At 36.9% G+C, this 16253-nt stretch overlaps 3 protein-coding genes and 1 long non-coding RNA gene across 5 annotated transcripts; 2 read left to right on the top strand and 2 right to left on the bottom strand.

Moving 5' to 3' along the window:
- Window positions 1–514: 514 nt before the first annotated feature.
- LOC121049456 lies at window positions 515–2642 on the top strand. The gene is made up of 4 exons (XR_005800282.1): window positions 515–1177; window positions 1291–1388; window positions 1672–1714; window positions 2609–2642. It is a non-coding gene; the product is annotated as an uncharacterized LOC121049456 (long non-coding RNA).
- A 171-nt stretch (window positions 2643–2813) lies between these two features.
- Window positions 2814–5213, top strand: LOC121049455 (valine--tRNA ligase, mitochondrial 1-like). 2 transcript variants are annotated; one of them, XM_040506922.1, is made up of 6 exons: window positions 2814–2968; window positions 3067–3235; window positions 3583–3782; window positions 4212–4280; window positions 4353–4613; window positions 5010–5213. In XM_040506922.1, exons 2-5 carry the CDS (start codon window positions 3164–3166, stop codon window positions 4498–4500), a joined length of 489 nt encoding a protein of 162 aa, XP_040362856.1. In that variant the 5' UTR covers window positions 2814–2968; window positions 3067–3163; the 3' UTR covers window positions 4501–4613; window positions 5010–5213. The 2 variants fall into 2 exon arrangements, with proteins under 2 accessions (XP_040362856.1, XP_040362857.1); XM_040506923.1 differs by having other exon boundaries at window positions 4349–4613.
- Window positions 5214–10760: 5547 nt separating this feature from the next.
- On the bottom strand, window positions 10761–12720 carry LOC112201403 (shikimate O-hydroxycinnamoyltransferase). The gene has a single exon (XM_024342279.2). It carries the CDS (start codon window positions 12236–12238, stop codon window positions 10883–10885), a length of 1356 nt encoding a protein of 451 aa, XP_024198047.1. The 5' UTR covers window positions 12239–12720; the 3' UTR covers window positions 10761–10882.
- Window positions 12721–14081: 1361 nt separating this feature from the next.
- LOC112201402 (shikimate O-hydroxycinnamoyltransferase) lies at window positions 14082–16018 on the bottom strand. The gene is made up of 2 exons (XM_024342278.2): window positions 15854–16018; window positions 14082–15678 (listed from the first exon to the last, which is right to left on the bottom strand). Exon 2 carries the CDS (start codon window positions 15662–15664, stop codon window positions 14303–14305), a length of 1362 nt encoding a protein of 453 aa, XP_024198046.1. The 5' UTR covers window positions 15665–15678; window positions 15854–16018; the 3' UTR covers window positions 14082–14302.
- Between the last annotated feature and the right edge of the window lie 235 nt (window positions 16019–16253).

Raw genomic sequence — 16253 nt, 5'->3', positions numbered from 1 at the left:
GTTCAAATCAAACTCGATTAATATTTGCAACAACTCTTTGTCGTACTCAATAAATTTTCATCTTTCTCGGTGATGCATTTTTTCATTTTTAAGGGCCTTGGAGTGCCTATTTACGATTTCATTTTCATTCCATGCATTTAGGGGAAACAAAGACCAATACAGGAATGCATACAAACAAAGAAACCCAGTTCCAACGTTTTCGTAATCCACAGAAAGTCTCCGACAGAAAATTATCAAGATCAAAACTCAATAACTAAATTTGCAAACCACCAAAGAACAGGACCCCAGATACCCAATCCCATACCACCAAAGTCCAAATTCGCAAGCAACAAACACTTATTAGCAATCAATCTGAACTGGGCTAAATAGCGAGCAAAGATTTCAAATTGAAGAACATAGAGAGTGGTTACTTACACTATGCCAAAAATGCTATCAGACAACAGAGCTCAGACGACAAAATGGTCATTTTCTGTCGTCTGAGTTTTTCAGACGACACATAAATTAAATGTGTTTTCTGAATACAATGAGAAACCATACTTGTTCCATTTCAAATATATGGTCAGATTCAGACAACACATAAATGTTGTCTGAAAAGATGGAAATTTTCTAAAATGAACCCTAGCAAAAATTTTAGATTTCCCTCCAACAAATTAAAGTTTTTTCCCTCTCAATTGCCCAAACTCTATAGCTGACTAGTCAATGGGTGATATTCAGACAACACATCTAAGAAATTGTGTTGTCTGAATGAGGTGAGTTTGACTGTTTTGATTTTAAGTCTCTTTTGGCAAAACACAAAACCTTCTTGTTTTTCATTCCCACAAACATTAACTCTGTCTAAAACTCTCTCAGCAACCAAAAACTCGAAGCTCACGGTGTTTGGAGGAAAACTCAGCCATCGATATCTCTCAAAACTCGGCCATCTCTCAAATCTGAGAATCCTTACCCAAATCTAGTCTCTCCCTCAACCCCAACATACTTGCTGTTTCCATTTGCGTCTGGCTTAATGGAATTCTCCACCAGCGACTCAGGAGATTAGAGGAGGCTTGACTATTATTTTTTCGTTTGGGTTATTGGTAAGCCAAAACCGGGTAGAGCGACATCAACTATCCAAGCATCGAGTGTTCGGAAATCAGATCAGACCATCAATTCGCATCATCAATTATTCGACAGTGTCAAGGTGAGGGATTTTCGAAATTAGATTTTCATCTAGAAGTTTGGGTTTTCAGTTTTTTGCTTTTGTTTTTGTTCTGAGTTAATGTTTTTGCGATTCTTTCTTCTTCTCATGATTAGAGTGCGGATTTGGGCAAATCTGGGTGTCTTTATCAGTTTATGTTTGCGGATCTTGGAGCCCAACACTGCAATAGCGGCTGCAATATTTGAATTAAAAGGTAATCTCGGTATGTAGGTTCTTATGTTTTTTAGATTTTGGCTTCTACGTTTTATGGCTTGAATGGGTGCGATAACTTTGAGAAAGTTCAAAGCCTATTGAAAACCTTTGTGTGCAATGGATGTTGCAGACAGATAAACATAAGATTTAGAAAGTGTTATGGTATTATGGTCACTGCTTTCTGTATTATGGTATTTCTACTCACTTTCATTTGGTAAGGTGGGTCTTCCTGTCTACTTTGGCTTGGTTTGTAATTTATGTTTGTTCTTATGTTGCTTTTGCAGGAAATGTTTGAGTATCGTAGCGGAAAGCATTGTTAACTTTTAGGTATGGCTGTTGCGATTTTGTTGTTTTATATGAGTTTCTTTGTGAAATTAGCAATAGAATTTTTAAGTCTGCAATCTTTATCAAGGAGATTGTATGCGAGCATGGATTTTTGGTTGGGTTCAATCTTCTATTTTAGGGTTTTTTCCTGGAAATTGATTTGGGGTTTCCTAAAATTCCATTTAGTTGTTAGGTGTCTTTCTTTGATTTGGGTTGGGGGATATTGAAATAGATTAAGGTGTTCGGGTTTTGTCTTGGTAGTGAAATTTGTTGTTTTTGAATTTATGGATTTGGTGCTGTGGTTTATGAATTCAGGGATTCAGATTTGTGTTGTTGCTTGTTATAGCATTGTTGAATTGGATGGAAGAAAGAATGCATCCCTTTAATCAGGTAAATGCTCAGATCCTTGTATGCAAATCAATTTTTCTTGCTTCGTTTCATCTGTGTTTTGTAACACCTTAAAGTAAGGCTTCATTAGTTATTCATCATTGACTTATATATCAAATCACTGCAATAACTAGACCAATTACAATTCTTGCATGCCGATCAGATGTTGGATGTATGTCTGTCTTCATTATATTCTAAGGTGCTTCTGATGCTTGCCTTCAAGAAATTCTTTTGAGCTCCAGAAAGTTGGACGGTTTGCCTCGTGGCATAATACAAGCTAGGTCGGATTTAGAGCTGAGGCCTTTATGGCTGACTAGTTCAAAGTTAACGGTAATACTCTAATTGTCTTGTTTTATGTTTTTCTTGCATGTCTGCTTACTCTCTTTAATTGAACACCAGTAGATGATTGCTAGATTGGTAGGCTTTAATGGATAAACAGAAATTTCTTTATTGTAATTATTGTGCTGATGATGACACTTCTCTGATTTTGGGGTGGTTATAATGATTCAGGTTGATTATAGCAATCACAATTTACTGGCTATTGCAGCTAGTATTAAGCAGAAACATAATGTTGATGATATTGTGCAAAAGGTAATAGATTTTTCTACACAGTGTTTAAAATGCTATCAAGCGACATGCTTGACCTAAATTTATCAATTTTAGTTTCTTCCAGAAAGATATGCTTGACCTAAATTTATCAAAGTAATAGAGACGATGCTCGGTGATACTGCTATCGCAGTGCATCCTGATGACGAAAGATATAAGCATCTTCACGGTAAACATGCAATCCATCCATTTAATGGAAGAAAGATTCCTATAATAAGTGATGAAATTCTTGTTGATCCAGAGTTTGGGACTGGTGCTGTCAAGGTAAATTTATACATAATGATCTATTTTTCTGTTAAAATTTCTTTCCAGGTTTGTGTCTCAATTATGTAATGATTTTGTATCTTCTTTGGATCCTGCAGATTACCCCGGCCCATGATCCTAATGACTTTATGGTTGGGAAGCGCCATAATCTTGAGTTTATCAATATCTTTACTGATGATGGAAAAATAAACCAGTATGGGGGAGCATTTGACAGGGATGCCACGCTTCAGAGCCCGAGAGGCTATGACTGATGCATTAAAGAAGAAGGTATCTATTCTACAATACTACATATGCATACTAAATCATGGTATTTATGTGGCTGATAAACACTTGCCCAAGAGATTAATACATTTGATATTGGCGGTGATGTACATTGAACTAACTACCAGAGCTATCTAAGAAGCACCTCTGAAACTATCACTACTGATACACTCCTCCGACACCTCTTTCATATTCTTATTAACTTGAGACCCTGCATGCCCTTCATTCCAGAGCCAGACACGTAACAGAAGTTTAAGATCATCTACTTGTCATTGTTTCACTTATAAACGTCATCAGTTGCATATGCAATAACACCGTCTTTGTTTCATCAACATTGTTTTCTTTGCATTTAGGGCCTCTTCAAAGAAACTAAGACCAATGAGATGTGTCTTAGAATTTGCTCTAGAAGTAAAGATGTTGTGGAGCCTATGATAAAGCCCCAGCGGTACATTAAATGCAGCGATATGGGAAATGAAGCTCTTAATGCTGTCGCTGATGATGAAAATAGGAAGCTGGAGATTATCCCAAGACAGTATACTGCTGAATGGAAGAGGTGCTCATTTTTTCCTTATTATGCTGTATGAAATTTCTAGTTTATATGCATTGCCAAGAACGTAAAGGATTTGAACCAATTTACAGTGACTTTAGTTGTAATCCTAGTATCTAGAGGTCTCTACAATCTTTATCTGTTTTCCTTGTTAAACCACCTATTCAGCAACAGTCAATTAGCTTCTATCTTCGGCTTTTCTTGTGACTAGTGCATCAAGTTTTACCATGAGAAAGGAGGAATTGCAGAGGTATTTAGGGTTTTTTTTGTGCACCTTGTGTGTCCAATTTTTATATTGCATTAAGTTTGTTCTTGTTCTAACATCAGTTGTTATTCTTTATTTGAGTGCCTTTTTTGTTTTAGGGGATATTTACTCAAAAAATGGAAATGTGAACATGTTTACTTGTTTACTTGTTTTGCTATCTGTAATCACAGATGGCTTCATAACATTAGTGATTGGTGTGTCTCGAGGCAACTTTGGTGGAGTCACCGTGTTCTGGCACGGTATGTTGTTTTTTAGGTGATAACAACGAAGAATTTGGAAAAAAAAATTGAGCGATGGGTGGTTGCAGGAAGTGAGGAAGAGGCTCAAGCATTGGCTGATCAAAAATATGAGGGAAAGAAGTTTCGATTAGAACAGGACTCAGATGAGCTTGACAGGTGGTTTTCGTCTGGTCTTTTCCCATTGTCGGTATTGGGCTGGCCGGATGATCCAGAAGATTAAGAACTTTTTATCCAAATTCAGTTGTTGAAACTGGGCACGACATTCTCTTTTTCTGGGTTGCTCGTATGGTGATGCTTGGAAATATATTGGGCGGTAATGTTCCCTTTACTAAGGTGAGCAAGTTTTTTACATATTTTTTTAATTTCCTGTCTTTTGTTGTAGATGCCGCGGAGTCAAATGCTCCTTCAGGTGTTAGACATTTTGTTTGTAACTATGTGATAGTTTCTCAACTATAAAACTTCTTAACTGCTATTTATATTTCTTTTTCTCTATAAAAGCTAGCTATAAGAAGAAGAGAGGTTATGGAGATAGGCAAGTGGGTCTCTATATATTAAGTTGATAGATCGGCTTGTAAGCTTTGATTTATACACAATCCTAAGTATATGCGCATTTTCTGATATGTGTATCATTATTAAAAGTTTTGATTTTGATTATTGAAGTGGTTGTGGACTTTGGTTGTTCTTCTTCAGGTATGCTGATATAACTAAATGGTTCTTTCTATTTTGCAGATGATTGCCCCTCAACCACAGAAGTAGTCCCACACTAGCCCCCTTATTCAAAGACTTTTTCACCGTGAATTTTGTTTTTTGGCAAAGCATGTGAAGATGTTTGGGGATTCATTTGAATGTACTAACTGCAGTTAGAACAAAGTTTTCTTTTTAGCCCTAATTCAACTTTCTTTTGCTGAGTTCATTTTTTGGATGTATGTATAGCTGCAGTAACAAATTAATCAAATATTGGTATTTTTATGAATGGATTCCATATTTGATGAATGCATTGGGTAGTTTCCAGATTTACATAGTTGTGGCACAATGAGAATACAAATATGTCATCTGAATTAGAAAGCAACAACAAAATGAAATCCAAATATGTTGTTCGACATATCTAAGAACAACAGAAACAAGGAAAAATATGTTGTTAGTTGTGCATTCAAACAACAGAAAATTGTCATCTGAAATAAAAAGCAACAACAAAATAAAATCCAAATATGTTGTTGGACATATCTAAGAACAACAGAAACAAGAAAAAATATATTGTTACTTGTGCATTCAAACAACAGAAAATTGTCATCTAAAATAAAAAAAACAACAACAAAGTGAAATCCAAATATGTTGTTGGACATATCTAAGAACAACATAAACAAGAAAAAATATGTTGTTACATGTGCACTCAAACAACATGTAAATGTTATTGTAGGCTACTAACAACGATAGATAAATGTAATCTAAACTGAATACTAATGATAGTTAACTGTTATTAGAATGTGAATAAAACAACAGTAAAATATTATTATATGTCCATTCAGACAACAGATAAGATTTCATATCTTCTACTTTGGAGCATTCAAACCACATTTTTCTGTCTTTGGAATAAGCATTAGATCATAGAAATTACAAGGAACTGTTATTTGTTTTCAGATCACATCACATTTATCTGTCGTTTGAATTCACTAGCCTCATGTCTCGATTGCATCAGACAACAGAAGACCTAACAAATTTATGTCATCTGATAAATAAGACGATAGAGGAAATCTGTCGTCTGATGCCCCAAGAGACGGCACCGTACTAGACAACAGAAATTTTTTTAATCAGACGACAGATATCCTCTGTCGTCTGATTGCTTTTCTGGCATAGTGTTACAATATAGAGAAGCCAATGATAAGAAAACAATAGGCTGATAGTGAACATGATAGAACTTGATCAGAAAAGTTATAGACATAAGTTGCTTGCAGTGTTGTTGTGAAAATGGGATTCGATATACGTACAGTGATTGTCGATGTAAGAGTAAAGTGTTTAATGAGCACCACTTGCTCGATATTCTCCTTCCTCCTCTTCGGTAGCAGAAGTTGAACTGATCAATATATCTATCTTCTTCTTTCCCTTCTTCCCCTGTCCTCTTCTTTCTCACTTCCTCATGCAGTCGAATCCACTCCACCACTTCGCGTAAGAATTGATAAGAAAAGATGTTAGGACAGAAAGGTAAATATGACAAACATGGAAAGGCAAAATGGTCAGCACACTATTCATAAGAAGTTTACTATAGTCACTCCTAGCTTTAGAAAATTAGAAGAGAGAAATATTAATTCTCTCCTTTTTCTTTTTTTTTTGGTTGATAGCAGCATTAGCACTTCTTTAATTTTGTTCAAAACTATTGTGAAAGCAAAAGATTGACTTGTCACTTGTGCTAGGTTATCTACATTCTCCTTTGTTTTTATCGTAGCAACTTTGAGTATGTTGGCTTAGTTGTTTTAGTCGCATCTCAAACATAACCTTTAGATCCAGTCATATTTTTCGGTAAGAAAATAATAGTGGATGCATTGGCTAATCACAGGACGCCATTAACTTAAGTGGTTTGGTGGAATTGCTGATTCTTTTAAGCAAGGAGTTATGACTTTTGATTAATACGTTTAATTTGCAACAAAAGTTAATTATGCTTCATTATTGGTTATTACTTGTCATGGACAAAGGTGTTAGGCCTTGTTTGGTTCACGGAAAATAAAGTAATTATTTTGTCTTTCCTATGGAAAGAAAAATGAAACTTCCCAAGATTCCCTTTTTGGATAACATAAGAAAAGTTATCAGGAAAGTTGTTAAAAAGTTTGTAATTAATGCAATAAAATAATATGTTGTGAGTAATAAATGTAAGGAATAAGGAGGGAAAGTAATTCCTTTGGGTTTGGAATGAACCACTTCCCCCTTGTTTTCTTTTTCTTCATGAAAGTATTTCCTTTCCTTTTGCATCACAAACACAAGAAAAGATTAAGTTTCCTTTTCTGATGCTTATTTTCCGCGACCCAAACGATGCATTCTGACTGATTGTTGAGGGATATCCATAATTGTAGTTTTGAGCTTTTGTTAGGCTTGCATGAAGCTATGTTTCTTTTCCTTTTTGTATTTGGGATAAGGTTTATGTTCCCCTCCTTTTTTTAGCTTGTACTTTTTCTTTTTGTCTATTAATAAAATTAAAATAAATAGGGGGAAAGGCACTGGTTTAAAAGACAGTGGCAAACCCCTCTCCTTCGGGATCAAGGGTGGGCTTTGTGCCCTACAGTGTTTGCCTCTGAAGAGCTAATATCGCCTAATCCCTTATTTGATTTGTGAAAAAAAAAAGTGGTTCGGTGGAATATGCAACCTCCTTTTGTTTTGTCATATTGTATCGGTGATCTTTTAGGTCTTCCTCAATTTTCTTTTTGCTAATTTTTTTGTTATATTGTTCGTTGTTTCGAGAAAGGTTTCGGTTCGGTTCCCCTCACTTGTACATATTGAGCTGAATATGAACTGATGTGTCATCGTCTGCATTGATGTGGTAGGATGAGCCTCTTCACTTCATTCTTGATCAACCAATGTCGACAAGGCAGAGGCGTATGCTGTTCCTGCAATTAAATAATTGGATTAATTTCATTTTACCTCCCTGGCCTTTACATATTAAATCAGTTATGCCCATGTACTTCTAATTTCATCACATGTAACCTTGTGCTCTCCAATTTAATCAAACTTGTGATTTTATTAGTTTTTCCGTCAATTATTTCGTAAATTAAAAACGTGGTTCTACCGGGCTCTTTTGTAGGATGATGATTTACAAACGTGGAATGCAAAATTATATTGTAAGTGAGGAGAATTTCAAACTATATTACACAATAGTTAACAAAAAAATAAGAATTGGACAAGATTGATTGAATTGGTAAGTATAGGGACACCCATGATGAAATTAAAAATCCAGGGGCACAAGTGATTTGGGGTATAAAAATCAAGGAAGTAAAATGAAATTTGCTCTAAATAATTACATAAAAAAAATCAGTTTGAAGAAAAGAATAAAATATAATATAAATTTTTGTATATTTAAGTGAATACCATAAATGTACAATTTTTTTATATTTTTTATTCAAGACCAGAAAGACACATTGACCAAAACAAATAACTTAAGGGTGTGCTTAGATGAGGGAAAAAATGATGGAATTTAATTGAAAGTGAGGATTTCATAGTTCCTAGAAACCAATTCCCTCATTTGGCATTCTCAGATTGGAAATTTTAAATTTCTCTGTGGCAAAAAAACGAAGGAATTCATTCCTCTCTTTCGGAAAGTCAAGGTATTATTGCTCTCATTGTCATCTATGCTATCTCCAAACTTACAATGCTTCTAAATTCTGAAGGTAACATTGAAATGTACAGGGAGTATAGTGAGATTATAAGGAATGTTAGTGCTGGAGTTACACAGAATGAAGCAGAACTACCAATCTTTAGTTTAAGGAGTATATAGCTGCTACAAACAATTTATCTCAAGCTAATAAACTTGGAGAGGGAGGATTTGGCCCTGTTTATAAGGTGCCATTGACTCTTCATAAATTTGATAACGTCTTTTACTTTAGCAAATTCCCTTAGATTGGTTCTCTTTGTCACAGATTTACTTTCTTTAATAGGAGATTTATTTCTTTAATAGGGAATTTTGCCTCAAAATCAAGAAGTAGCCATAAAGAGACTATCAAATAAGTCCAGACAAAGATATTAGGAGTTCATGAATGAGTTAAAACTTATAGCCAAGCTTCAACATACAAATCTTCTTAGGCTCTTGAGTTGCTGTATTGAAGAGGAGGAATTGATATTGATCTATGAGTACCTGCCCAATTGAAGTTTGGACAAATTTTTGTTTGGTATGTGCTTATACTGAAGATTAATTTTTGATGATATTGGTGATTTAGTTACGATTGTTAGTCATTCTTCATTGTTTGTCCAATCAGATCCATCTGAAAACATAAGATTGGATTGGAGTAAACGTTTTCAAATCTTAGAGGGTATTGCTCAAGGGGTATTTTATATCCACAAGTACTCCAGATTGAAGATCTTTCATAGGGATCTAAAAGCTAGTAATGTTTTGTCAGATGGACAAATGAATCCCAAAATTTTCGACTTTGAAATGGCAATGATTTTCAACATGAATCAAACCAAAGAAAACACCAACAGGGTTGTTGGAACGTAGTATTTATTTGTCGCACATGATTTCAATCATTTATATATCATGAAGTCACTAATATTTCTCATTTCTCTATAACTGATTCCTGTAGCGGTTACATGTCTCCTGAGTAGCTTTAATCATAAACCTCATGAACTAAAAGTCAAGTTTTTGGCTAGAAGAAAGAAGGGGAATAATATATATATATATATATATATATATATATATATATATATATATACAGTCCTTCTTGGCTAAAGACATCCTTACCTAAGCTTAGGTACGGATTTCTAGTTTTTGGCCACTTTTCGATCACATATTCACATTTTACCATTCAGTTTTTAGGTCCTAATGTATAGATCATCTCTTCAAAATTTCATCCAAATTGATGATCGTTAAGGCATTCAAAACTGCAAATTACAACAATGTATACGAACGGTTCCGGTTTGACAGATTCGGTTCGTTCGTGTAAATTGCAGTTTTGGATGCCTTAACGATCATCAATTTGGCTGAAATTTTGCAGCGATGATCTATATATTAGGACCTAAAAACTTAACGGTTAAGATGTGAATATGTGATTGAAAAGTGGCCACAAACTAGAAATTCGTTTCCTAAGCTTAGGTAAGGGTATCCTTACCTGAGAAGGACTCTGTGTGTGTGTGTGTGTGTGTATATTTATGTATTTATCCCCCCCCCCCCCCCCCCCCCCCCCCCACACACACACACACACACACACCTCTCTTCTAGCCAAAAACTTGACTTTTAGTTCATGAGGTTTATGATTAAAGCTATAATTAAATTTAAATTGCAACTAGGACATTAAAGATGGCAGTAGGGGAGTAAACATATATCAGAATTAAATTATACTTAGAGTCGGACACGGTGATCTACTGTTTGGCCTAACGCAGAAATAAAAAACTAATAAGATTTATCACCTACAATAAAATTGAAAATTTTAGTTAATTATATTCTAGCGGTTCAGCTTCATTTTTGTTTTTGTCAATTTATCTCTGAATTAACCGAGAATCGCACCACAAGCGTTGGTTTGGTTTTGGTTAAATCTTTTTCCATTTGAGTTCAATTCGATATGATTTGTCCATTTTTAGTTTTAAAAAGGCCACTCCTAGACACATCTACAACACTTAAATTTTAGAACTTGTCAAGCAATATGAATACGTTTACAGTAATACTTTTAAAATTACAGCGGACTTTTTTACCTGCTCCTATTACCAAACAATTATCCTCTTTCACATCTCGTTATTCTCACTGTAAAAAATATTTCAATTGTTTTTTTTTCCTTCTTTTAACATCTCAACAAAACCATACTGGCCTGAAATCCACACAACAAAAAGCTTACAATACTAATACTAGATCAGATTAACAAGAGACATAGGGGTTTAATTATGTCACAAACATTGGTTTCCTCATTAATCAGTCATATGTCATAAACCAACTTGGAAAATGATATCATATGCTGAGATTGCAGACTAATGGACAGTGACAAACTCCCATCATCAGTTGCACTAGGTACCATGTAGCCCTTCCCTTCACTTCGAATTCCAGAACGCCCAACGGAAATTGGTCTACCCCAGCCAAAATCAGCATCATAGATGGGCAATATACACCAGCTATTTATCCCAAGATTAGGACACCTTACATGAGTTCCATGAGCAAGGCTCGATAGTTCCTGATGACACTGCTGAAGTTCAAAGTAGTCGATTGCTGATCGAAGATAATCATTGTCCATACGCACCAAAGCATTGTGAATACAGCTTGCAGCATACCATATTGGTTTCGATATGAGATCCCCTGCTAAGGCTATTGCTGTGGCTCTGAAAACCACATTACCGAAGTAACCAGGTGGCAGAGGGGGTTGTAATCTGGACCTTCCATTTACAGTAAGGTATAATATAGTTTCTTGATCATTAGCTAGTTCACGTGCCTCGCAGGCACATCTCCATACATGACCTGCAAACACCTCAAATGTGGTAAACTTGACAGGTAAAGTGTTCATATCATCGCCATCCGCTTTAGTCATGGTTGACATAGCTTTCAAGACATTGAGCTGCTCCCTTGTAAATCTAAATTTTGTAACCGTTGTTGCTGCAGTGCTCTCATGCTTATTCCGAGGAGGGAATGCAATGTGGTGATTGTGGTCGGGTAAAGGCTGGGGTGGGTCTCGGGCACGAAGTATCGTCCTGTCCATGCTTGGCCAAATTGCAACGTCGATACCACGAGCCATATCAGACCATGTATTTATGAAGTGGAGAGTAGATAATCCATCTGCTACACGATGGTCCACGCGAAGACCAAGTGCCACTCCACCACATTTCAAGTATGTGATCTGAACCAGCAACAAGGGAAAAGAAGATATCCCACCGGAATAATCAACGATGGGGATGAGGCCTCTCCCAAATTCGGGAGTGGGCGCAAAATCACCATAGTCACTAATGCAAGAGCTGCTATCGGCCACAGAAAACAAGGCCCCCTCTGCATTGCAATCGATTTCGATACGGCCATTCTCTCCCTCGTCCTTTTTCTGCCGTAGGCGGCCGGCCAAAGGGTAAAAGGGCACGAGGGCCTTGCTGAGCGCGTCCTTCAACACGCGCATGTCAAAGAAATTGTTGTCCTCGCCTGCACCAGCGATGTTGTTTGGCTTGTAGAAATAAACAAGGGGAGTGTGAGTGTTGGGCATCACCTTATCCAAGTTTGAGATCCAAAGCGACTGCCGAGGAGTCTCCGATGCTGACCTCACCACCGTTGTCTCTCTCATTCTAACGTTGACTGCCATCTTCGATTCCTTGAAATTTCGATGCCCTCGACTTCGACTTCCTGCTTTAATTTATATAGCCAAGCTCTTGCTACCTTATTGGGTTGGGTTAGGAATTTTTTTCATTCAATGAACAAGGGATGAAATTATTGTGAAATAATACCGAGGAAAAAGGCTGGAATTATTGTAACCCGTTTCACTTAAGGAGCAAAGCCATTAAAAGATGACTGAAACGATGATGACTGCTCGAAAGAGGACTTTAGCAATTTGGGCGTCGGTTTACAATTGATTGGTGTTGGATTGGTTAGTGTTAAGAGTGAAGCATCATCTGCTCATAGTGAATCATCATCAGTTCGAAGTCAACTAGAAGCAGCATGAAGTCAAGGTCAAAGGTCAGCAGAATCAATTGACAATACTGAAGAATGATATTGGCCGTGAAGATTATCACACACGCGGTGCACATGAAGGAAATGAGAAGAACCTGTCAAGCAGATCACACGTGTCAGTCACGTGTCAGTCATCCATTCATTCTGTTAAGGATTAGCCAACAGAATTAGTATAAAGACTATTCTTGTTACTGTTAGTTTTAGCTAAGCATTTTTCTCTGTAACAAACACTTGGTGAGATAATCAAGATTGTTTAGCTCTCTCTCTTTTTCCTTCGTCTTCCTCCTTTCTCTGGTTCTAGGTTTTTCAATCGCATCATCACTACTCATAATTTCCAACAGTTAGGTGATGCCAAACCAGTGGATACAATGGTATCTACTGGTGATGATATGATATGTCCTATGGCGCTTAGCGTTCATATCAAACAAGATTGCAATAATTTTTAGTATATATAATTGATTACATGATATGTAGTGTTCACGTTTTACCTGAGGCTTCATGTAAAACGAGATCGTATAGAAATTAGGAAATGAACAAAAAGTTGAGAATTGCCAACAGGTTATTGTCGTTGGGAGAATACGTACCTCTCAGTCCAGGAAATGTACCGTAGCCAGACGAAATAGCTCTCTGTATTGTACGCTCAATGAAGATTGAGTTGCATGCCTTATTATAATGCTCAGTGCTTCTACTTAAGTGGTCACGGTTTACACAAGCAGCGAGTATACAGATATTTTCGTTGTTTAGCTGGACTACATTTTCTCATTAATTCTACCACCCAGTCTCTCATCGGATTCATCCATACGAGGTACTAGATCTGAATCAACGATAAGAATTATTGGTGTACCCTTTTGGGAAATACAGAGAAAAACCATTTGAGCTTTGAAACATCATGGAAAAGGACGAACTCGCATTGATTGAATGAGGCCAGTTGTATCTAGGATCCACTCCAACTTGCATTGATTGAATCACAATCAGTTGTTTATATATATATATATATATATATATATATATATATATATTGATGAAACTTAATTACCCTTAATATCAAATTAAAAGGCATTTTGAGGCCTATAAATATTTTGCGGCGGTTTCTACAAGCTAGATTAAGTAACAAGCGGGTGTTACTCTTTTTATTTAGAGTCAAAAGTATTTTAACATAAAGTTAGACCTTAAATTATTTGTCCTTAAATTTTTAATTTTATCATTTGTGTCATTATACACATCCATTTGATCAATTATAACTAATCATTATTTAACCCATTAATTTGTCATGAATTGGTGACATAATGAGCTCAAGTGTGACACTGGGTTAAGAAATACCGCATTTTACATGATCAACGCTAAAAATTAAAATGACTAGACTGATCACGTCAACTACTCATAAAGAAACTAACATATATGTAAACAAATTAGAAATTCTAGTGCACAAACAAATTAACTGTAAAATTCAAGGAGATAAAACAAATTTAACCTTTAAATTTATTTGTTCATAAGAAACAAGATATCAGCTCTTTTTAATTGAAATTAGTCATAAAATACAGCCAAGGGAGTCTACAAGAAACTCCATACACAACAAAGCTTACATCAATACTCGATCGAATAACAAGACATAAAGTGGAATCCCATTTATTGGCCAAAAAAAGAAAGGGGAACCCCATTACCACAAACAACTCTCTGAATGGTTTTCCTCATTAGTCAGTTATATGTCATAAACCAACTTGGAAAACGTGTTCATATGCCGAGAATGCAGATTGATGCACAGCGATAAACCATAATTAGTTGCACTTGGTATCATGTATGCCTTTCCTTCACTTGGAATTCCAGCACGTCCCATGAAACTTGGTCGCCCCCACCCAAAATCAGCATCATAGAGGGGCAGCGTAAACCAGCTAGTTATCCCAAGATTAGGGCACCTAACATGAGTCCCATGAGCAAGGCTTGACAAATCCTGATGACGCTGCTGAAGTTCAAGATAGTCGAGTGCCGATCGAACATAATCATCGTCCATACGCACCACAGCATTGTGAATGCAGTTTGCGGCATACGATAATGGTTTTGATATAAGATCCCCTGCTAAGGCTGTTGCTGCGGCTCTGAAAATCACATTACCAAAGTAACCAGGTGGGAGTGGGGGTTGCAATCTGGTCCTTCCGTTTACAGCAAAGAATAAGTTGGTTTCTTGATCATTAGCTAGTTCACGTGCCTTGCAGGCACATCTCCATACATGACCTGAAAACACCTCAAATGAGGTATACTTGATTAGTAAAGTACTCATATCATCTTCTTCCTCTGTAGTGGTCGACATAGCTTTCAAGATGTTGAGCTGCTCCCTAGTAAATGTAAGAACCGAGACTACTGTTTCTACCCCAGTGCTTTCATGTTGATCGTGGTCATTAGGAGGTTGGTATACAATGTGGTGATTGTGGTTGAGTATAGTCCGAGGTGGGTCTCGAGCGCGAAGTAATGTCCTGTCGATTGTTGGTGGGATTGCAAGGTCCAGACCACGAGCCATATCAGACCATGTATTTATAAAGTGAAGAGCAGATAATCCATCTGCTAAGTGATGGTCTATGCGAACACCAAGTGCCACTCCACCGCATTTTAAATATGTGATCTGTACCAGCAACAGAGGATAAGAAGATATCCCGCCGGAATAATCAACGGTAGGGAGAAGCCCTCTCCCGAAGTCGGGAGTGGGTGCAAAATCGCCGAAGTCATCGATGCAAGAGCTGCTACGGGCCACAACAAACAAGGCCCCCTCCGCATTGCAATCTATTTCGAGACGACCCTTCTCGCCCTCATCCATTTTTCGCTTCAGGCGGCCGGCCAAAGGGTAAAAGGGCACAAGGGCCTTGCCGAGCGCGTCCTTCAAGACATGCATGTCAAAGAAATTACTATCCTTGTCTGCAGCAGCATCGACTTTTGGCTTGTAGATATAAATACTGGGAGTGTGAGTGCTGGGCTGCACCAAGTCCATGTTCGAGAGCCACAATGACTGCCGAGGTGTCTCTGCCGCTGGCCTCACCACTGTCGACTCAATCACACTGACGTTGACCGCCATCTTCCTGCTAGAATCTTAGATCCACAAAGAAAAATTTGAAGTTGCATGAGGCCATTTTTTCAGGTGAAGTTGTTATTAATTAACATCCTATAGCCAAAAGGCAAAGAAAATCTCCACACCTCTAACTGTTATATAGAAATAGGAAATAAATAAAAGTTAGAAAAGAAGAAGGCATAGTTGGTAATATACCTTTTGTCCGAGAGATGCTGCCCAGACAAATGGTTTTGGTCTCTTCGTTTTATAATGCCAAGCGATGTTTCATGGCTACCTTGATGAATCAATGAGAGCGACCATTCCTGTTTTGGCCAAATCAAGAGGTGTAAATGATCAATGCTGTACGTGTGGTTCAAATCAAACTCGATTAATTTTTGCAACAACTCTTTATCGTACTCAATAAGTTTTTATCTTTCTTGGTGATGGGAATTGAAATTAAGGATCGAAAGAAGCTCTTTTGGCTGTTCTTGCTGTTCGAGTTAACTAGTCACAGAGTCAGCGCTTTGCTACTGCTTCCTCAACTCACATTTTCTAAAGCATTTCCTCTTGCTGTTTCCTGAATTAAAATGTTTCGAGTTAATTTCGTTTTATGCAT

Source organism: Rosa chinensis, chromosome 5, assembly GCF_002994745.2.
Source record: "Rosa chinensis cultivar Old Blush chromosome 5, RchiOBHm-V2, whole genome shotgun sequence".
Lineage (NCBI taxonomy): Eukaryota > Viridiplantae > Streptophyta > Magnoliopsida > Rosales > Rosaceae > Rosa > Rosa chinensis.
The sequence above is the reverse complement of the archived record's forward strand: the minus strand, read 5'-3'. Positions and strand labels throughout refer to the sequence as shown.

Bases quoted from the DNA above. Each gene is read 5' to 3' on its own strand.
- LOC112201403 (XM_024342279.2), bottom strand. From the start codon at position 12,238: ATGGCAGTCAACGTTAGAATGAGAGAGACAACGGTGGTGAGGTCAGCA.
- LOC112201402 (XM_024342278.2), bottom strand. From the start codon at position 15,664: ATGGCGGTCAACGTCAGTGTGATTGAGTCGACAGTGGTGAGGCCAGCG.
- LOC121049455 (XM_040506922.1), top strand. From the start codon at position 3,164: ATGGGGGAGCATTTGACAGGGATGCCACGCTTCAGAGCCCGAGAGGCT. The intron at 3,236-3,582 runs GTATCTATTCTA...CTTTGCATTTAG, and splicing joins CTGATGCATTAAAGAAGAAG to GGCCTCTTCAAAGAAACTAA. The intron at 4,281-4,352 runs GTATGTTGTTTT...GGTTGCAGGAAG, and splicing joins AGTCACCGTGTTCTGGCACG to TGAGGAAGAGGCTCAAGCAT.